This window comes from Scyliorhinus torazame, chromosome 21 (assembly GCF_047496885.1).
Source record: "Scyliorhinus torazame isolate Kashiwa2021f chromosome 21, sScyTor2.1, whole genome shotgun sequence".
Taxonomy (NCBI): domain Eukaryota; kingdom Metazoa; phylum Chordata; class Chondrichthyes; order Carcharhiniformes; family Scyliorhinidae; genus Scyliorhinus; species Scyliorhinus torazame.
In genome coordinates this window covers 29,952,874-29,976,440 of record NC_092727.1, presented here as the reverse complement: position 1 = coordinate 29,976,440, position 23,567 = coordinate 29,952,874, and the positions used below count along the sequence as shown (strand labels likewise).

At 45.5% G+C, this 23,567-nt stretch overlaps 1 protein-coding gene across 3 annotated transcripts in view; it reads right to left on the bottom strand.

Moving 5' to 3' along the window:
• The window catches only part of igsf9bb (immunoglobulin superfamily, member 9Bb), an 889,343-nt gene that overhangs the window by 80,555 nt on the left and 785,221 nt on the right, over positions 1–23,567 (bottom strand). For 2 of the 3 annotated variants that reach the window (XR_011937440.1, XM_072486656.1), the window contains exon 12: positions 13,307–13,430. Coding sequence is in view for 2 of the 3 variants with exons in the window: in XM_072486656.1 (XP_072342757.1) it covers positions 13,307–13,430 (124 nt within the window). In the remaining variant the exon portion in view is untranslated. The remainder of the gene's footprint in view (positions 1–13,306; positions 13,431–23,567) is intronic. The other variant, XM_072486657.1, reaches the window with a different exon arrangement.

Below are 23,567 nucleotides of genomic sequence, written 5' to 3'. Positions count from 1 at the left end.
AACCCCTAGGCGTTCTACACTTATGTGAGAAATAAGAGGATGATCAGAGTGAGAGTAGGGCCGATCAGGGATAGTGGAGGGAACTTGTGCCTAGAGTCTGAGGAGATGGGGGAGGCCCTAAATGAATACTTTGCTTCAGTATTCACTAGAGCGAGGGACCTTGTTGCTCAGTGTGAATCAGGTGAATAGACTCGAACAGGTTGATATTAAGAAGGAGGATGTCCTGAAAGTTTTGAAAAGCATCAGGATAGATAAATCCCCTGGGCCTGATGGGATATACCCAAGGTTACTACGAGATGCGAGGGAAGAGATTGCTGCGCCGTTGGCAATGGTCTTTGCGTCCTCACTCTCCACTGGAGTAGTACCAGATGATTGGAGGGAGGCGAATGTTGTTCCCCTGTTCAAGAAAGAGACACATTGATGAAGGTCGGGGCAGTGGATGTGGTGTATATGGATTTCAGTCAGGCATTTGATAAGTTTCCCCATGGTAGGCTCATTCAGAAAGTTAGGGGCATGGGATACAGGGAAATTTGCTGTCTGGATACAGAATTGGCTGGCCGAAAGAAGACAGCGAGTGGTAGTGGATGGAAAGTATTCCCCTGGAGGTTGGTGACCAGTGGTGACCCGCAAGGATCTGTTCTGGGACCTCTCCTCTTTGTGGTTTTTATAAATGACTTGGATGAGGAAGTGGAAGGATGGGTTAGTAAGTTTTCTGATGACACAAAGGTTGGGGGAGTTGTAGATAGAGTTGAGGGTTGTTGCAGGTTACAGCAGGACATTGACAGGATGCAGAGCTGGGCTGAGAAGTGGCAGATGGAGTTCAACCTTGATAAATGTGAAGTGATTCATTTTGGAAGGTCGAATTTGAATGCTGAATACAGGGTTAAAGGCAGGATTCTTGGAAGTGTGGAGGAACAGAGTGTTCTTGGGGTCCACGTACATAGGTCCCTCAAAGTTGCCACCCAGGTTGATAGGGTTGTTAAGAAGGCGTATTGTGTGTTGGCTTTCATTAACCGGGGGATTGAGTTTAAGAGCCGCGAGGTTTTGCTGCAACTTTATAAAACTCTAGTTCGACCACACTTGGAATATTGTGTCCAGTTCTGGTCGCCTCATTATAGGAAGGATGTGGATGCTTTGGAGAGGGTACAGCGGAGATTTACCAGGATGCTGCCTGGACTGGAGGGCATGTCTTATGAAGAAAGGTTGAGGGAGCTAGGGCTTTTCTCACTGGAGCGAAGAAGGCAGAGAGGTGACTTGATAGAGGTGTACAAGTTTATGAGAGACATGGATAGAGTGGATAGCCAGAGACTTTTCCCCAGGGTGGAAATGGCTGTCACAAGTGGGACATCATTTTGAGGTGATTGGAGGAAGGTATAGGGGAGATGTCAGAGGTAGGTTCTTTACACAGAGAGTGGTGGGTGTGTGGAATGCACTGCCAGCAGAGGTGGTGGAGTCAGAGTCATTCGGGACATTTAAACGACTCTTAGACAGGCGCATGGACAGGAGTAAATTGAAAGGGTGTAGGTTAGGTTGATCTTAGATTAGGATAAATGGTTGGCACGACATCGTGGGCTGAAGGGCCTGTATTGTGCTGTACTGTTCTATGTTCTATGTTCTAACTGTGCTACAATGCGTATAAATAGATATTTATATCCTTTAGGAGGAAACTTAAACACTCGGGTCATAGGGTCACGGAGGTTTACAACACAGAAAGAGGCCCTTTGGCCCATCGTATCTGCACCGGCCATCAAGCACCGACCTATTCTAATCCCATTTTCCAGCATTTGGTCCATAGCCTTGTGTGCTATGGCATTTCAATGGCTCATCTAAATGCTATAGAAATCATGGGAATTACAGCATAGGCCATTCAGTTCATGGTTTCTGTGCTCATACTAGCTCAATAACTAGAGTTGTGCAATCAAAACCTATTTTCTTGTCCCTTTCCTGTGTCCATTTATATTAATCTTCAAAATACTTCTGTTGTACCATTTCAATCAATGTTGTATGTTCTGCCTGGTAGAGCATTCCAAGTTCTGTATCAAATAAAAACCTTTTCTCAATCACCCTTTCACCAGAATGATACCGGAGCTTAGAGGGTAAAATTAGAAGAGCCGATCGGCTTGTGTTCCTTGGAGTATGGAAGAGAGAGCATTGATACGATCATGATCTGTCAGGGGTGTTTAAAATGTGAAAGGCAGTCACTCGGCTGGTTGCGGAGAAACTATTTCCTCTGGTGGGGATCAAAGGGATTGTAGCCATCTGAAATGGCTGATTCCCTATTAATTTGGCCAAAACCCGATTTAAAATGGCTAACCGAAAAGGCTGATGGGAAAAGCAGCCAACAGGACACAAACGGACAGCTGCAGACGGAATAGAGTATTTGGCTCTGGGGAAGTCGGCCCAGATCGATACTCAAGACCATTAGCAGCACATCAACCCAGACATCTGCAGTTTAATCGGCTATCCCCGGGAACAATTGCAACATATTAGCAATTGAATGCCGGGCCAGACCTGTCGGCGCCTGCAGTGGCCGAAACAAAGACAGGTGAACGACCACCCCCCGATCGAGGAATCGCCCCGTTATTGGACATATCGAACCCAGTGATTGGGAACAAGTCCAATCACTTGGGACTCAGGGTCAAGGGCCGCCCCGAGAGGCGGGAAGCCCCGGGGCCCTATAAAGTGAGGGGCCAAGTTCAGATCTCGCTCTCTCTCCCTTCTTCTCCTGCTCGAGACCTTCGCAAGAACATCAACCAGAAACTGTAAGTTTGACTCCAGCGATCGCTACCCGATAAAGACTCCTAGCCATCGACCTGTATCAGCCTTTTTGAATCCCGCGGGCCAGATCCGATTCGATAAACCATTCGTTTCCCTGACCTGGTGGGCCCTTCCTAAATAAGTATTGGCCAGTAGTGGTAGGTTTCTATATAGATAGTAGGATTATTGTGTAAGCATTACTTGTTGTATATAATAAATGACCGTCGATTTCAATCTTACTAAGTGGTGTGCTGACTTATTAATCATAACTCGAGCTTGAACCACGTGGCGGTATCAGAAAGATACCTGGCGACTCGTGAGCAATGGTGACATAATCAGAGGTAATAAAACTAAGGCTAAAAAGAGCAACAGATATAACCTTGAAATTTGAGCCCAAACTTTTTAGGAGGGATGTCAGGAAGTGCTTCTCACACAAGCAGCATCAGGAATCTGAAATTTATTCCCCAAAAGGCTGTGGATCCTCGGGTATAATTGAACTTTCAAGACTGTAATCGATATATTTTTGTTTGGAAATCAAGAGATTTCAAGCTATCGGGAAATGGATTAGACAGTCATCAGCCATGATATAATTGATTGGTAGAGGAGGCACAAGGTACTGGATGGCCTCCTATTCTTATGTTCCAATGGACACCTTTATGCTCGTAATAGCAACTGGAAGTCAATCTTTGCATGAAGCTCTAACACAACAAAGAGCTTAAATTGTCTTCCGTTCAGCTTCTATTTATCACTTATATTTTAGGCTTCATTGTCTTATAATTAATAAAATTCCAGCTACAATGCAATTATCTTTTCTTTAAGAGGGAAGTAACAAACCAACACACCCTTTTATCCTGCCCTAATATCCTGATGTTCCAGTAATCACTCAAAGCGACAAAGCTTTAAGAAATATTTAGCATACACCAGTTTTCTGCATGAGACTCTGAATTTAAGGTACAAAGTTGATCTTCCAGTAATCACTCGAAGCGACAAGGCTTTACAAAATATTTAGCATACACCAGGGGCGGGATTCTCCAATCCCGCGGCAGAGTGTCCACGCCGTCGTAAACGCTGCCGTGTTTTACGACGGCATAAACGGGCCGCTCCCATGACTAATTATGGCCCCTACAGGGCTGGGAGAATCCCGCCCCAGATTTCTGCACGAGGCTCTGAATTTAAGGTACAAAGTTGCTCTGAGTGCCGCAACGTAATTTTGTGCTGACTCGCAAATGAAAATATACCCCCGCTATCATCTGACTACAAGCTCACTGCACTAATGACAGGACCGACATATGTTAAGTCACTGCTGCATAGGTTTGACTGGCATTCCTTTTCAAATGCAGTCCATGTGCTGACATGTTTGGCTGTGTTGCCACAGACAGCCGCGATTATCTTTAGGCTGTCGTACTGCACAGCTGTTGGGATGAAATCTTGATTTACAAAAAGGCTGAAGAATTCTACGTGGTCAAATTTCGTCTTTTCTATTGTGTTTTATTTTCTTTGTGGTGAAATCTGTTTTCGTAGCAGAAATCATCTTTTGAACTCTGTTTTCAATCCCTTTGGCTCCAAGCCCTGAGTTATGGCTCTATTTCTTATATTGCCGTTTAGTCCAAACAGTTCCCTTTATCTTTTGATTCATGTTTGATGATGGCATTCAGCTTTCGGCTGGATTTTATGAGCGTCATGGTACCTGCTCCCCTGGCTAAGAAGCCAGAAGTGAGCCTGCAACAGTTTATTGCTGGGAGCTGCATTCACTGCTTTAAGTCGAGACTTCCACCACTATGGCAAGAGGGAGTCCCATCTTAAGAGAGTTGCTGGCCAATCGGATGCCTGGCAGCTCTGTACTCCCAGCGTCGCCAGGTGGGAGCAGTGGCCACTGCTGCAACCAACGGCAGGCCTGACGAAGTGGAGCCCAGACTCAAAAGGTAATTCTGGAGTATCACTGGGGCCAGGCTGGCACACACAAGGGGACTGGATTTCAGAGGCTTGGAGTGGGTTGGGGTGGGGGGGATGGGGGCGATGGGGAAAAGGGGAAGTGTGACCTTGAGGTTTGGAGGCTGCCTACGATGAGGTTTCATCCCCTTACCAACACCACCCCACGCAGCTAAAACTGCTGGGTTTCCCACATCGTGTGGTCTTCCCATCCACAGCAGATACAACACAGGCAGGAGTGGGATTAGTTCTTTAAGCAGACATTAATTGGCCACTTAAGAGCCTCCAAAGACTCAACCAACAAGGAAAAAACAGAAAAACTTGGGAAATGATTCATATTGGTCTGAACTGGTCCTTTATATCTTAAAATGTATTTCCAGTTCAGACCATTACCAATCATTTCCCAAGTTTTTCCTTCAGGGAAGAGTGAGTGGGCTGTTAATGCCTCCCCATACGCCAGTAAAATTTAAAACAGGTAGAAGGTGGGTGAAGAGGTAATGGGCAGGCCACCTGTTGCATTTTCCATGCCCCCTCCACCTTCAAACCTTGGTGGGTGAGCGTAAACCCTGCCCTTCAACTCCAGCCAAACTATCAGAGAATCACAGAATTGTTATGGCTCAGGAGTAGGTTATTTGGTCCAACATGCCACCACTGCTCTCCAAACGAGCATCATGACTTTGTGCCATGGAATCCATAGAAAGCCTACAGTGCAGAAGGAGGCCATTCGACCCATTAATAATAATATTATTATAATTTTTATTAGTGTCATAAGTAATCTTACATTAACACTGCAATGAAGTTACCGCGAAAATCCCCTAGGTGTGAAAGTCGCCACACTCCGCCCCCTGTTCGGGTACGCTGAGGGAGAATTCAGAATGTCAAATTCATCTAACAAGCACGGCTTTCGGGACTTGTGGGGGGAAACTGGTGCACCCGGAGGAAACCCACTCAGGCACAGGGAGAAAGTGCAAATTCCACACAGCCAAGCAAAGTTGGAATTGAACCTGCGTCCCTGATGCCGTGAGGCAGCGACGCTCACTGTTGTGCCACCATGACGCCCTGCCTTTTCCCTATACCCCTGCACACTGTTTCTATTCAAGAAATCATCGAATACCCTCATTTGAACCTGCCTCCACCACTCTTCCAGACAGTGAATTCCAGTCCACTCATGTGAAAAGTTTTTTTCTCACACCACTTGCTTCTTTTGCAAATCACTTTAAATCTGTGCCCCATCATTCTTGATCTTTTACGAGCAGGATCATAGATTATCATAGAATTCACAGTGCAGAAGGAGGCCATTCGGCCCATCGAGTCTGCACTGGCTCTTGGAAAGAGCACCCCACCCAAGGTCAACACCTCCACCCCATCCGACAACCCAGCAACCGCACCCAACACTAAGGGCAATTCTGGACACTAAGGGCAATTTATCACGGACAATCCACCTAACATGCACATCTTTGGACTGTGGGAGGAAACCGGAGCACCCGGAGGAAACCCACGCACACACAGGGAGGACGTGTAGACTCCGCACAGACAGTGACCCAAGCCGGGAATCGAACCTGGGACCCTGGAGCTGTGAAGCAATTGTGCTATCCACAATGCTACCGTGCTTTACTCCATCCAGCCCCCTCATGATTTTGAATACCTCTATCAAATCTCTTCTTACTCCTCTCCTCTCCAAACAGAACATTCCCAAGCTGTCCAATCTATTCCAGTAACTGAAGTTTCTCATCCCTGGGGTCATCCTTCTAAACCTCTTCTGCACTCTCTCTAATGCGTTCACATCTTTCCTGTAGTGTGGCACCCCGAACTGCACATAATGCTCCAGCTGAGATCTTACTAGTGTCTTGTATATGTTTAGCATAATCTCCTTGCTCTTGTTCTCTATGCCCTGTGAATAAAGCCCAGAGTACTACAGGCTTTATTAACTGCCCTCTCCACCTGTCCTGCCACTCTCAATGATCTGTGCACATATACAACCAGGTCCCCTTGCTCCTGCACCACCTTTAAGAATTTTACCCCTTATTTTATATTGTCTGTCCATATTCTTCCTACCAAAGTGCATCGCCTCACACTTCTCCACATCGAATTTCATCTGCCACGGATCTGCCCACTCCACTAACTTTTCTATTTCCTTTTGAAGTTCTACACTGTCCTCTTCATAGTTTACAATACTTCCAGGTTTTGTATCATCTGCAAACTTTGAAATTTCCCCCTGCAAACCAAGATTTAGATCATTAATGTATCAGGAAAAGCCCAAGATCGATTCCTGAGGAACACTACCCCTGAGTCTAGAGAAGACCGAAAATTATGGCCTGTGCCTCTGCAATTTCCATTCCCACTACCTTCAATATCCTTGGATGCATGTCATCTGGTCCTGCAACATTATCAACTTTAAATACTGACAATCTATTCAACATTTCCTCCTTATCAAGTTTGAACACTTCAAAGGACACAGTCGGGGAGCCTTTGCCCCTCTTCGCCCTACCATTGTCCCAGTCAGTCCAATGATGTGCATGCTAGGTGGATTGGTCTTGATCTATTGCCCCTTAGTGTCCAAAAGGTTAGAGGTTAGGTTGGGTTACCGTGTTAAGGGGTTAGGGTGGGGGTCTGACCCTAGGTAGGGTACCCTTCCAGAGGGTCGGTGCAGACTCGATGGGCCAAATGGCCTCCTTCTGCACTGTAGTGATTCTATGATTCTACATTCAGGTAATGAAAGACCCCATTATAACTACTCTATAATGTTTGCATCTCCCTGTAATTTCCTTGCATTTTTGTGTCCCTCCCAGTACCTTGTGCATCCTGGTATTCCTCTCTAATATTTCCTCTAGGATCTCACACCCCTGCCGAGTTAGTTTAAAGCCCTCTCAACAGCACTAGCAAAACGCCCCGCAAGGACCACAGACCCAGCTCCATTCATGAGCAACCTGTCCGTATTGTACAAGTGCCACATCTCCCCCAGAGCCAGTCCCAGTGTTCCAGGAACCTAAAGCCCTCCCTTCTGCACCATCTTTCCAGCCACCGCTAGTGGGTTGAAGGTCCCCTGTTGGCTCTAATGACCCAAATTGACGGATATCTGTCAAGTTCAACGCATCTCCACTTGGATACAGTTGCTAATTGGCACAGGACTGGCTGTGATTGGAGGAAACAAGGAAAGTGAATAATATGTGGACATAAATCTACAGTATTGGGTTGGAGCTGGCCAACCCTTTGCACTGTTTAATTTTGAGTAAACCATTTCATTCAGTAATGGCAGATATATCTATTCTGAGCAATAAAGAGTTTAAATTATTGGTCTGAAGGATAGCATGGTAGGTATTAACCAACCATGTAGGCTATCAGAGAGAAAGCACCTTGTGGTACCAGTTCTGTGGTGTGTTCCTAGATTCATAGAAAACAGCACAGAAGGAGGTCATTCAGCCCATTATACAGGGCGACATGGTGGCAAAGTATTTAGCACCGCTGCTTCACAGCTCCAGGGACCCGGGTTCAATTCGGGCCTTGGGAGACTGTCTGTGTGGAGTTTGCACTTTTTCCCCGTGTCTGTGTGGGTTTCCTCCTGGTGCTCCGGTTTCTTCCCACAGTCCAAAGGTGTGTAGATTAGGTGGATTGGCCGTGCTAAATTGCCCCTTAGTGTCCAAAAGGTGAGGTGGGGTTACTGGGTTACGGGGGTAGGGTGGAGGCGGGGGCTTAAGTAGGGTGTGATTTTCAAGGGCCGGTGCAGACTCGATGGGCCAAATGGCCTCCTTCTGTGCTGTAAATTCTTTTAAAAATATTTATATTTGTATTGGCTCCCCCGCTCTTTCCCCATCACCCTGCAAATGTTTTCACTTCAAGCATTTACTCAATTCCCTTTTGAAGCTGCTATTGAATCTGCTTCCAGCAGCCTTTCAGGCTGCACATTCCAGATCAGAACAAATTGCTACCCATGAGATACCACCTTGAAAACATACAAACCCTTTTCAAATTAGAGCATGATAGACGACAGGAGACATTCAATCTAGCAGTCTGGGTTAGATTTGAGGATTAACCTACAACATTATCGAGATATTGCTCCCACCCCCATACCCCCAACCTACCCCCCAAGGCAATTTGCATTTTAATCCTGCCTTTAATGAAGAAGGTGGTTACAAAGCTCATCAGTAACAGACATAAAGAATTGGACAACATTAGAAAGGTAGACAGAGGAACTTTATGTAAACTGTTTTGATAAATCTATTGAAGTGAACAATGTGATATCTGGCCACTGTTATCCTAGAACTCCAAAGCATACATGGGAGGAACCATTTTGTGACAATGATGAGACTAATAGTTTAAACTATTCATAACTATACGCGTATTATTAGGGGAAGCAAGACAATTATGGGCAATGCACAACGCTTCACTCTGATATTTAAAGGAACAGAACACACAAGCAAACACTAACTTCAAGTCTGATATGGTCCATGTTGGATGGAGTGCAGAGTTGTACCTACATTATCTGAACAATGGTTCCCTGATCCATGGAATCCACAGAACTGGTACAGAACAAGGTCATTCGGCCCATCTAGTCTGCACCGACCCTCTGAAAGAGCACCCTACCTAGGCCCACTCCCCTGTCCTATCACCGTAACCCCATCTAACCTGCACATCTTTGGACACTAAGGTGCAATTTGGCATGGCCAATCCACCTAACCTGTATGCCTCCATGGAACTAACATATCTTCTTTATTTTCCATACCATCATGAGGATCTTTCTAACTAATGTATTAATATCAAGGAGCTGAATCTACTGACAGGTGGTTTACGGTACATTCAAAGAGAACGCAAGTCAACAGAGAAATAAAAACATCACGTCACCCTGCAGTGCTGGGTTTAGAAAATAAGTTATGTTCATTATGGATACTGATGCTGGGGAATGGAACTTCTGACTGCAAGCACTTAGTGTCAGCATCATGCACTCGCAGGTCTGGAAAGTGGAATCCTGCCCTACCTACTCTGCTACAAGTGCAACTTCAGTAAGTAACTGCTTTCATTTTTTCCTCACAAACAGCACTGTGGGTGTAGCTACAGGCGGAATCATCCCATCCCACCAACAGCGGGAAGCTTGCCGGACGAGGGACCTTAATTCCACGTGAGGCCAATAATCAATCTCCCGACGCTGGGATGAACTTTAGCAATTATGTCCTCAGGATTTTTAAATGCAGGTCAAATTTCCTGCAAATAATGAAGCAGTTTTGCATGCATTGGCAAGGCATGCATGCCCATTAAAAGGCCAGCTCATTGGAATTACATCCCCCCTCCAAAATATGTTCCCTGCTAACGAGAATTGATAACATTCAATGTTCTAACTGGTACAAAAGTAGTGTTAACCTGGTTGGGTAGGCTTCTTCCACAAATAATGATGAGATGCTGCTGCATTATCCTCTTTGGGGAGTGTCTGTGATTGCTTGGAACCAGATGGTGGCAGTGCAAGTTCAGTGGAGGATTACCAAGGAAGGGAGCAAAGGTTGGTGGGGCAGGTTGGATCAGTAGTTGGGCAAAGGTGGAAGAGATAGTGCAAACTGTACGGGTGCCCTTTTGCTGTGGAGCCCGATTCTCCGATCTCATGAGGTAATGGTGGAGTGGGAGATGGCAACCTCCTGCCTGGTCCTGTCATGAGAACCGGTGATCTTGTCATTTTCGAGGTGTTGAACAGCCCAAGGTCGTGTGTGGTCAGCCGCCCCATGCCCGAAACCTCCCACCCTTGGCGTAAATCACTCTCACTTCCCTGCCCATCGTCGAACTTAGACTCCAGAATACAAGATTCCGGCCTGCACCACTTGGACTGCATGGGGTTCAAGAAGGTGGTTCACCACCAGCTGTGGAGGGCAATTCTGAATGGGCAATAAATGCTGGCTTTGATAGCAATGCTCATATCCCATGAATAAAAAAGACATATATGTCCAGCAACCTTGCTGAATGAGATGGCCAATGAGCGCTTGACTGACCGTCCAATGTCATTTCATGTGAAGCTTTGAAGCAAACAATCTGAGGAAACGTTCATCTTGGGCTGGAGTTGAACAAAGGGCCAGTGAGTCAAAAGGTGCCTAACCTGTGCCACCAAGCTGCATCGGATTTACTGGCCTTTTGTGGGTATATAGCATGATGAGGTAAATTTCCCCAACACTTTCCCACTGTAACTTTGGTGGAATAGCTGCAGAAATCTTTGGAAAATGGTGTGAATGTACTTAGCGATGGAAGAGTAAAAATCCCAGGGAGGTGAAATTGAACAAATATAACTGATGGATGTGAAAAGACCATCAAGTCTGCCCCGCAGCAGATAATCTGTTTTACAAAAGTGTATGATACCCAGAGTAATTTCTCAAAGGAGATGGGCAACATTTCACTTTCTCCTCCTAGGTCCTCAATTAACATGTTTGAATTTTTTGAGAATAATCAGTAGACACACCAGGAGTGTGGTGCACGGTAGCATAGTGGTTAGCACAGTTGCTTCACAGCTCCAGGGTCCCAGGTTCGAATCCCGGTTTGGGTCATTGTCTGTGTGGAGTCTGCACGTTCTCCCCGTGTGTATGTGGGTATCCTCCAGGTGCTCCGGTTTCCTCCAACAGTCCAAAGATGTGCAGGTTAGGTGCATTGGCCATGATAAATTGCCCTTAGTGTCCAAAATTGCCCTTGGTGTTGGGTGGGGTTACTGGGTTATGGGGATAGGGTGGGGGTGTGGGCTTGGGTAGGGTGCTCTTTCCAAGAGCCGGTGCAGACTCGATGGGCCAAATGGCCTTCTTCTGCACTGTAAATTCTATGAGTGACCAACTAAAGACCTCCTCACTTTTCCTTGCAGATTTTGTTGATACTGTTACTGCACGTGGTTTGTGATCTATTGTGCAGAGCACTGTACTAATTTAAAATGGGACAAGGTTGAAATCAGCAGTTCATAGCTGAAATGTTAACCCCATCTTCTTTCCACAGATGCTGCCTGACTTGGTGAGTCGTTTGCAGCATTTTCTGTTGTTTGAAATCTGGCAGTTTTGAGTGATTGCATTCTGATACCCTTAAGCTCCTCTGCTGGTGGTTTACTGACATTCTCAATCCTTTGTTGTTGAACACAACACATCTTGTTGTCATAGCTCTCTTGCAAAGAAACAGGCGGGATAGAAAGTGCGCTCCTGTGTACGAGGCGAGTCATTTGTTACTAATTCATCTTGGGAGAATGTAAAACAAACAATCTTTATCACACATGGTTGGATTTTTTTAGTCTTATGTAATGTTTAGAATCCAAGTTATCCAGGCAATTAGCTATCTTTTATTTAGGGCCGCACGGTAGCGTAGTGGTTAGCACAGTTGCTTCACAGCTCCAGGGACCCAGGTTCGATTCCCGGCTTGGGTCACTGACTGTGTGGAGTCTGCACGTTCTCCCCGTGTGCGCGTGGCTTTCCTCCGGGTGCTCCGGTTTCCTCCCACAGTCCAAAGATGTGCAGGTTAGGTGGGTTGGCCATTCTAAATTTCCTTTACTGTCCAAAAGGGTTAGGTTGGGTGAGGGGGATAAAGGGCATAGGGTGGAGACCGTGGGGCTCAAGTAGGGTGGGGCTCCAAGGGCCGGTGCAGACTCGATGGGCTGAATGGCCTCCTTCTGCACTGTACATTCTATGATTCTATTTCTAATAATGTGGAGATGCCAGCGTTGGACTGGGGTGGGCACAGTAAGAAGTCACTGATGAAGGAGTTGCGCTCCGAAGGCTAGTGACTCCAAACAAACCTGTTGGACTTGAACCTGGTGTTGTAAAACTTCTTACTTATTTCTAATAGACTGCGGTGTGATGATAACTGTGCACATTGTCTGCGATGTGTGCACGTCAAGCTCCAGAAGTACAATTTGCCCCTGTCAGCAATGACCTTTTTAATAATGACTCCATGTCACATATTTTCTTGTGAGCGAAACAACAAATCAGGAGTTTGGGCAGAGCTTTGCTCTGACTCCAACACTTAGTAACACTGTAGATACATTAAGCATCTCACTGATGAGGAAACGATTCAATAGCTTGTTGTATTTGAGCATCATTGGTAATTCCTCTATACCTCTCATTGACCTGTGCTCAGAACCATTAATGACATTGCAAGATATCATTACTAGAAATAAATTATAGCAATGGAACGGCCCTAAGTATGTCATTGGGCAGCACTGGGCCTTTGTTGATGACACATCAAGGCTCAAGTGTGCATAATATGGGTGGTAAAATTAATTGGGAAGCATTCCTAAAGCAATCCCCTTTTCCCTCCAAGATCAAGCTTTGAAACTAGCCTAGACAATGGGGATCAAAAGTGTTCTCAAGTCACAATAAGGCTGGGTAGTTTCATTGTAACAACTGTTTAGAAGCTCTACTCGACTACGAGCATAGCAGGACAGCTCAACCAGAAAGGAATGAGAAAGGACAAATGAAATGTCAAGGCAGTTAGAAAGCCCAAATACTATTGAGCCAGCAGAGCCTGTTTTCTCTGATCAGCAGCCTGCAGCTATACAACTTCCAAGCGATAACAGCAAAGAGCAAGTCATTATAGGAAGCCTAATGCATACAGAACATTAATTGTAAGCAAAGAATTGAGAAGGAAAGGGCAGAAAGCAAAGCATGCTAGGATGACTCACACAGGGCCATACCAGACTGTGAATGTCTGCTCATATCCACCATCATAACCTGGGTCCCAGGAGGCATTAGCAGAGGTCATCGTGGCTGTGACTCTAATATTGGTCGGCGCATGTGGACTTGTGCCTGCAAGGAGGAGGGAAAAAAGAGCTTAGTTGTCACATAGTCACAGTTTATTCCTCATTTATGCAAAATCCCTCATTATAATAATAATGACCTCTGGGCTTACTGTTTTCTACATCTCAAATGAAGAATCCATTCTTTCAAAGGAATTAAACCAGGTTAAGAGTTAAAAGTGACGATAGGAAGAATCCTTATGCCTAAAGAACATAGAACATAGAAAAATACAGCACTGAACAGGCCCTTATTCTGCCGTAATCCATGTACCTATCCAATAGCCGCTTGAAGGTCCCTAAAGTAATAGAGTTATAGAAAATCCTACCAGGGAAGCTCTTTAAAGCAGATAGTATATATGGGGTTAGAAGATAATCAGTTACAGTGCTGGAGAGAAGAGCTTCAGAAATATGATTAAGAAATATGATACAAAAATAGGGCCCAGCTTATTGGACCTAATGGTGTTTTCCCAGATCTGTCTCACTTTAACGAATTGTACCTCAGACTGGAAAGTAGACAATAAAAAAAACTTAATGTGATGTCTTTTTATGACCATAAAATGTCCCATACACTTTCAAGCCAAAGATATGAGGCGGGATTCTCCAATAATGGGGCTATGTCCTCACGTCCTCGAGAAAACGGGCGCAAATCACTCCGGACTTTTTTCTAGATAGTCCGGTTTGATTCTCTGTTTTTAAGGGAGCTTGCAGGGCCCTGGAGTGCTCCACACAGCTCCGGCTGCTGATACGGGGCCCTGCACTTCCGGCCCCGTGCGACATGGCGGACCCACACAACGGGCCGGCGCCGAAGAAGTAGGTCCCCCCCCCCCCCCAGATCGCGGGCACCCGTCTATCGGTGGACCCCGATCATGGGCCTGGCCGTCGTGGAGGCCCCCCCACCAGGACGGCCACCACAGCCGCGACTCTTGAGCTCCTGCCAGGTGGAACCATATGTAAACCACGCCGGCTGGGAACTAAGCCGATCGTCCATGGAGAATCGCCGCGCGGGCCTCTTTCAATGCCCCCCGACCGGCGCCGTGTCGACTGTGCGCGACTGGTGCCGATTCTCCGGTCGCCGGAGAATCACGCGAAGGCGTCGCGGGTCCGACGTCCCATTCTCCACCCCCGCACTGGGTGCAATTGCGGCGCGGAGTCTCGGAGAATCCTGGCCATGCTTTAAGTGTAGATGCTGTTGCAATGTTGGAATTGCAGTAATCAATTTATGAACAACAAACTTCCAAGAAAAGCAATGTGATAATGATCAGATAATACATTATGGTGGTGCTGATTGAGGAAGAAATATTTGTCAGGACACTGGGATTAAGTTCCTTGCTCTACTCCAAAATTGTTCTTGGGATCTCTTGCGCCGAGCTGGGAAAGCAGACAGGGCCTCGGTTTACCATGTAAAAGACAGTGCCTCTTGCAGCATAGCACTCCGTCAACACTGCATTGGAGTGTCAACCTTGTTTTTGTGCTCAGGTCATGGAGCGGCAAACTATCGACTCAGAGACGAGAGTGCTGTCAACCGAAACTTACAAAATATGTAGTTATTATTAGTTATGTTTTATGATCTGAGCTATTATCAAGTACAAGGCTTTCCAGAGGATAAGGTGATCGGCCATTTACAAGATCTTGGCACAAGATCAGGATTGGATGAAAATCAAGTGAGAGGAAGTGTGTTGAAAATTAATACATGGCAGTCAAGACTGATGCCATCAAGCAGGCACGAGGGTGGTGAGGATGATGCTACCCAATGGGATTGGTCAGAGGATGACCAATCTTCACGGTCATTTCAATATTGTTAATGCAATCCAAACTGCTCGCTTATCATGGAGGATGGGGGGATGAGGATCCAGGAATTAAGGATTAATCTCCAGCACATTGCTGCAAACAGCCCAGTAGGAATATTCTGGAGGCATTTTCTTTGGACATTTTTGTTTCCCAGTTATAAGGGAGGTGGGGCAGCTTGTTGATTGGTTGAGACATTTGGAGGTGCGAAGTTATATGGTGAAAGTTGCTGGGATAATTCAACCAAAATTGGCAATGTTAAGAGCAAAATCACCCCCTGTATATTTTTAATGGGGTGGGTTTTGCTAGAGATTAGGGGAGCTCTTCACCCAGCTATAAGATTTCTTATAGTTTCCCTAAGATTTCTGGGCAACACTAGCTATTGTGAATATAACAACATACTTTGTTTCATTGGGACTAAGAGCTCACTCATACCCGTGAAGATGCTATGAGCAAAATCTAGGAAAAATCCCAAACTGGAAGTGAAACTAGCAGGAGTGGGTTTAGTTCAAACTCAGAACGAGCAATCTTTTCCACTCAGCTGTACCCTACTGAGTGAGTTTCATCCAGTGTGACACTCAGCGGAGATCCCCCTATTTGAAATTACAAATGCCACCTTCACCTCATCTTCCCTAAAGTGTCTGATCATCAGATTACACTGCTCCCTCAGACAGGGATATATCTGGGCAACAAGTGGGTTGTTGAAAATAATATAGTAGGAGGCCAAAGAAAAAGGCTAAACAAGAGCAGAATCACTGAATAGTACGCGAGAGGGGTGGCATCTCCTGCTTTTGCTCCATCCCACACTTAGCCTTATTGACTTCACCAAAACTGATTCTCAAGGGTACCACATGATGGGGGCAAATGGGATTCTTCCTGTTTTGTGCACCGCCCATATCGAATTTCACCCCCATTTCTCCTTTCATTGCATACGATCCCTGGTTGAAAGGGAAAGTGAACTACTTTCTAACTTCCGCCTTTGCTTTTCTGAAACTGCTGCTTGGGAGCAGCCTGAAATGACTGTCTGAAATTTCCCCTCTCTGGGGGCATTTCTTGTGTCTGCTCTGTACACTCCCATGGTGGCAAACATTTCTGGCACCCACTCACAATGAGCTTGGCACTGGGGCCTCTGATTGGCTTCTGCTCTCTGGTTGTGCTCATCCTGAGCAGTGGTGACAGTGTAAGAGTGAACATCATAGCTTGTGGATTTTCACACTTAGCTTTTCTCAAAGAGCTAGGCACTGAAGCTGATGAACATTGTAGGGTGGGGGTTACACATAAGAATTGTGAGTGGCAGTGATTTAATCCTGCAACAGTGCCTTAGCAACCAGATTACGTGGAGGTACTTTGTCATTATATCAGTTTGACAAAGTGATGAGCCTGAACTACATCACCACTGAATATTTATTCCTATTCCCATTAATAATCGCTCCACCTAAACTATACTTAGATTGAAACTTGCCGCATCAATCGCGATCTATGTTTGCATTGTCATTCAAATTTTATTTTGTTCAGCTAATAAAACATGTCTTCACCTCTTTGTGGAGCTGAAATACACACAGGACAGACGTTGTTCAAAAGGAATTCCAGCAATATCACACCACCAGTAATTAAACAAGCAAAAGCAACAATCAAACCGAGCAAGCTATCACTCATTCTTAATGGTTACTGAGAGCCCCTGTCAGCTCAAGATTGATCACTAAAGGGGGAACTTTACATTCTTATGGAATTTTCAGCATTCCTCATTTCATGGGCCACCTTTGACATAAAGCTGAACCAAGTCAAAAAGTAGATCAATTATTTCAATTGGCTGCATGTTGGGAAGGTTGTTGTACAGACAATGCTAATTAAGGAATTACCCTGCTTTAGTGGCACTGCAGAATGTACGTGTACGGGGTGCGGTTTTATTTTAATTTGTGGCCAGGCTGTACGTGCACTTGTATCCAAGCCGCATGCTCCCATTTGCTACACTGTCACTCTCAAGAACCTCCTCTTCAAGCAGCATTTCTAATGCAACCACCATATCGGTTACATAATGCCGGGACATGAAGTCCATTATGTCGGTTACATACGGGACATGAAGTGTAGAAGGTGCATGAACTGGACAGATGCCACCACAACATCAAAGGATGCTGGCAAATCATTTACATTCGGGGGAATCCTTTGGCGAGTGGGATATCTTTTAAGTGAAAGTTAATTTTTATTTCTTTAAGTATTTTTCCTATTTTCCTTCCTCCCCACAAGTCTCTCTCGCCGATGTACTGCTCCTCAAACCAGGAGGGTAACCAACTGCCAGATGCCAGCAGGTGTCGGATACTGAGAGGGTAGTGGCAGTGACTGGCGAGATGATTCATCCACTGCTTCCTATCCGACCCGAGTTGCCCGTCTCTGAACAGGAAATGGCGATTTGGGAAATTATGGGTTGAATCTATGAGCAGAATTTAATGTCACCCAGCCGTAGAAGTGGGGGGCAGGAGGCCCATCATTTGTGTGGGATGTAGAGTCTGTCACCTTCCTGACTCCCTCCAATAAAGGCTAACTTCGACCTTCCCCCAACCCCAGGCCAATTAAGGTCACTTACAGGCTTCAACCCGCCGCCCCCCTGGTATTTTACCTTCAGTTTAGTTAAATCATTAAAGTGCAAACCTTTTTTAAAAAATAATTTTTATTAAAGGTTTTCATAAAATATCAATAACAAAATGAGAAAGAAAAAAGAACCCAATAAGGTTAAGTACAAAACACAATCTAAAAAAGCAACCCCTCAAACCCCTCCCCCCCCGTACATAAATAATAAATTAACATTAACACCCCGACTTAACACAACAGGTGTATACACCTCCTCAGACCCTCCAGTGTAAATAACATAAACAAAAATAAAGTAAACCCCCCCCCACCCACCCCGAGCTGCTGCTGCCATTGACCAATGTCTATCGTTCTGCCAGAAAGTCTAAGAACGGTTGCCACCGCCTAAAGAACCCTTGTACCGACCCTCTCAAGGCGAATTTCACCCTCTCCAATTTAATGAACCCTGCCATATCGCTGATCCAGGATTCCACGCTTGGGGGGCTCGCATCTTTCCACTGAAGTACAAAACATAATCTAAAAAAGCAACCCCCCAAACCCCTCCTCTAAGAGTCCCATAATTTCCCCCATCGCCTCCATTGGGTCTGAAACATACAACAGTAAGTCATCCGCATACAGCAAGACTCTGTGCTCCCCCCCCCCCCCCCCAGGACCAACCCCTTCCAGCCCCCTGAGGCCCTCAGAGAAATTGCCAGCGGCTCTATTGCCAGCGCAAACAACAGTGGGGAGAGGGGACATCCCTGTCTCATCCCCCGGTGTAGCCTGAAATATTCCGAAGTCATCCTGTTTGTCCATACACTAGCTACTGGAGCCTGGTACTGCAACCTAACCCAGTCAACTCCCAGGATGTTGATAGTAGGGAATTCATAGAATTATCATAGGATTTACAGTGCAGAAGGAGGCCATTCGGCCCGTCGAGACTGCACCGGCTCTTGGAAAGAGCATCCTACCCAAGGTCAACACCTCCACCCTATCCCCATAACCCAGTAACCCCACCCAACACTAAGGGCAATTTTGGACACTAAGGGCAATTTATCATGGCCAATCCACCTAACCTGCACATCTTTGGGCATTCAGTCATGGTAATGCCATTGAATGTCAAGTGGTGGTGGTTTGATTCGTTCTTATTGTAGCTGGTCATTGCCTGGCACTTGTGTTGTGTGAATGTTACTTGCCACTTGTCAGCCCAAGCCTAGATATTGTCCAGGTCTTGTTGCATCTGGACACGGACTGTTCTGGTGTCTGAGGAGTCGCAAATGGTGCTGATCATGGTGCAATCATTAGTGAACATTCTCACATCTGACCTTATGGTTGAAGGCAGGTCACTGATGAAGCAGATGACATGGTTGTGCCTAGGAACCCCTGCAGTTATGCCTTGGAGCTGAGCTGACTAACCTCCAACGACCATAGCCACCTTCCTTTGTGCTACATATGACTCCAACCAGTGGAGAGTTCTCCCCCTGATTCCCATTGACTCCAGTTTTGCTATGGCTCCTTGATACTATACTTGGTCAAATGCTGACTTGATGCCAAGGGCAGTCACTCTCACCACACCTCTGGCACTCAGCTTTTTTGTCCATGTTTGACTCAAGGCTGTAATGAGGTCAGGAGCTGGGTGAACCCGCACTGAACATCTCCATGTTCTTGCTTCTACAGCACTAGCCTGGCCGATGTTTATATTCACTGTGGATTACAGGATCACTACAGTGCAGAAGGAGGCCATTTGGCCCATTGAGTCTGCACCAACCATCTGAAAGAGCACCCTACCTAGGCCCACGCCCCCTTCCTACCCCCATAACCCAGTGATCCCACCTAACCTTTTGGACACTAGGGGGCAATTTAGCATGGTCAATCCACCTAACCTTCGGACTGTGGGAGAAAACCGGAGCACCCGGAGGAAACCCATTGCGGACACGTGGAGAACATACAAACTCCACACAGACAGTGACCCAAGGCCGGAATTGAACCCGGGTCCCTATGGCTGTGAGGCAGCAGTGCTAACCATTGTGCCACCGTGCCGCCGCTCAGGATCTGAGGTCTCTGGTCAGTCCTTTACCACAATTTAATTGTGTACCTTCAATAGTATCTTTGGGAGTAGTGAATGAATGCACAGTAAATCCTACAATGACTGGAGACTGTATTTTCATGTTAGTGACAATGGCAAAGTGGGTTATTTGTCAGCACACCTATGCTGTGTAAATAAAAGGGATTTATCACCCAGCATTGTTCCATTCAATTCCCAAGGGTTTTTCAAATAACCAATGTCTGCTGTATGAACTTAGCATAAATCAAACTGATTTAAAAAATATGTTAAGTGAGGGGGAAGGGATGGGATTATCATGTGAGCAGGATTAACTCAGGAAACTAAAGCCAGATATTGAAACACAAGTTTGGCCTAAATCTTCAAATTAAGCTGGTCTTATGTCGGGTTTGCACAGGTCATTGAGCTGCACGGAAAAAAAGTAGTGATTTGGGACTTGCCACACGTTGCAACTTGGGATAGATTTACAGTGCAACCTGTCACATGACGAGGATAAGGATTTGCGGCGCCACATGCGTTATAAACCAATAATCATTTGGAAAGTATTGGATGGAAGGATGTTGAGGAACTTACTGCCAACTGAATTGAACATGCTGAGAAAAAAGTTTGCTGCAGTATTGCATGTGACATGAAAATGCAGAAGTTGTATAGCTGAATATTTAATCCGGTCAAAGGTACGATTGTTCTCCCTAGTACTATTAAAGTTACAGAGCTAAATTGCATAAAGAATTGACCACAGTTAGGGAAAAATAGACCAGAGAAATGCATCCAGCTGTATTCCTGAATTTCACTTTTTGTGACAGCTGTCAAATGAACTGTAACCGCTATTTTTAACAGGCCTTGAAACAATTCACAAAGTATGAGTGTAAAAGTAACAATTCAGTCGTAAAGATCTTCAATTTCAATTTTCAGTGACCCACTATCACACAGGAAACGATACAATAACTTATTTTATACAAGCCTGACAGCCCACTTCTGACTGATTTTCCTAGAACTTCCAATGCCAACACCAAACTGAAACTAAGAAAAACTTAATGCACTGACTGAGCTTTGAATATATTTCTGGTTAAAAATGTGTGGTGTCACCCTGGCCTTCAGTACACACTCTCATCTGAAGATGATTATAATTGGGGTGTAGTTGTTCTTTAAATGCAAAACACTGCCGTCTGTAAACCCAAGGAGATGACCCAAGGAGATGATATGATTATAGCTCAGCATGTAAATTAATTCAGCAAATATACCTACTGATGCGCAGAACAGCTCTTATATTTCAGTATGCTAAATCGCTCGACGCTTCAACTCCATGGGAGCAGAATAACAAAAAGGAAATACAATTCATGATACGCAGAAACCTTCATCTAAATTCCAGGACCCAACTGAAGAAATGGTGACAGAATATAACCTTGACAAATGAGAGGGAGTATGGAGGCAACATTCAGTCAAGTGTGAAATTAAACTGGAAGCCTCTGCTAAGGAAGTCACTCTTCTCATAAAACCCACAAAGATAATGATTGGTCCGAATCCGAAAGCCTCACATGGGATATCGAAAGGTAACTGACCATTTCTCTAGCTAGCACTGTACATTTAGTAAGGAATAAAGAGCCCCAATCATTCATTGACATTCCAGCGCTAACAGGACTACAACAATAAAAACCTGACTGTTACCAGAAAGGATTTTAATTAAAAAAAATAAATGTAAGCTCAAGTACCTCTTCGATGGAGATCCAGAATCCAATGGCGAATTGTGCTCAGACACTATGCTTGCCAGCAGATCAAGGGGAGTGTGAAGGACTCTTAATCTACTGTGACTGACATACTTCAGGGCTCCTAACTCAAAGATAGTGAAGGCTGTCTCTGCATGGAATCAGGACTTATTTTCCTGCCAAATTAAATTTTTCCGTTGTAAAGATGTTGATGTAATGATGCCATCAATCAAAACTGGTAACATGATGGGGATGATTTCCTCTGAGGTACATGTAACAATATAATAAACCTGTTTCACAAAAAGGGGTTTCTGACTTTATTGCCTATAGCACAGGAACTAAATATTCCATCCCATATTGGCTCTGATGCATGGACAGCTTTGGAGAGAGGAACAGGCATCAATGATATTAATTTTAAAATGACCTGTAAAAAAATTGATTTCAGTCAAAAAACATAAATATCTAGTCAAGCAGATGATGATTTTTTTTAGTTAAGAAAAGAGACTTGCATTTATATAGTGCCTATAAGGCTCAAAGTGCCTTTACAGCAATGAAGTACTTTTGAAATGTAGTCACTGTTGTTGTGTAGGAAACGCAGCAGCCAATATCATGCGCAAGGGGGGGTGTCTCTTATGCGTTGGCCATCGCGGAGGCTGTGGCCGAAGCGGAGGCAAAAGAGTGCCCCCTCGGCACAGGCCCGCCCGTGGATTGGTGGGCCCCGATCGCGGGCCAGGCCACCGTGGAGGCACCCCCCGGGGCCAGATCGGCCCGCGCACCCCCAGGACCCCGGAGCCCGCCCGCGCCGCCAGTCCCGCCGATAAGGTAGGTGGTTTGATTCATGTCGGCGGGACTGGCATGACAGCAGCGAGACTTCGGCCATCGCGGGCCGGAGAATCGCCAGGGGCGGGGGCCCGCCGACCGGCGCGATTCCTGCCCCCGCCGAATTTCCGGTGCCGGAGAATTTGGTGGCGGGTGGGGGCGGGACTCACGCCGCCCCCCGACGATTCTCCGACCCGCGGGGGGTCGGAGAATCCCACCCTAGGATTCACAACCTTCTGACTCACAGGCGAGTCTGCAATCAACTCAGCTACGATTGACAGATTTTTAGACAGTGAGTGAAAAGTGGATTTATATCAACGCAAAACAACAAGAAGAGCTAATTGGTAAATTGAAGGATTCACTGTTGGATTCTATTACTGCAGATCTGCAGAACCGGGGAACATGAGACACACTGGGGTTTAATTTCTTTTGCACTCTATTTTTAGCGCTCATGCCATTTTTCACACATAATAATGACTGTTAAATTAATGCAGATAAGAATTTAATGTGAACAAATTAATGAATGCGGTAAAAGCAATGCATGAAAGATTTAAGCCCCCTCACTAATAATCTTCTAATAGTTTACCTTGATGCTCATGACCCTGCACGATCAAAAAATATATTTCAATTTCTTGCATAATTCTTTTAGAGTCTCTTTGGAATTAAAGTTTGTGTTCCTATTGTATGTAATTAAATGCCTTTGCTGGCAAAGTAGTCATGTGACTCCAAAGTCCAACGATGTGCAGGTTAGGTGGATTGGACATGCTAAATTGCCCCTAAGTGTCCAAAGGTTAGGTGGGGTTACAGGGATGGGGGGCGGGGGGGGGGGAGGGGGGGGGGGGAGATTGGGCCTCGGTAAGGTGCTCTTTCAGAGACTCGGTGCAGACACGATGGGCTGAATGGCCGCCTTCTGCACAAGAGGGATTCTATGATTTCATTAAATAATACTGGGTAGAAGAAGGCCACAGACTAATGTGATTGTGTTTTAGGGATGTACTTGGCTTTTACTCTGGGAGTCAGGTGCAGGCGTTATTTTGAACATTATCCGACATCTTTGAGATTCCAGCTTTTTGTGATTTTGGTTGTTAGAGACCCCACGGTATTTTTGATGGCTAATGAAGAAAATGAAGGAATTGTTTGTTAGCTTGGAGAAATTCCTAAAGCAAATTTGAGTTAATTGCTCTGCCTGGAAACATGGGATTATGTTCAACCATAC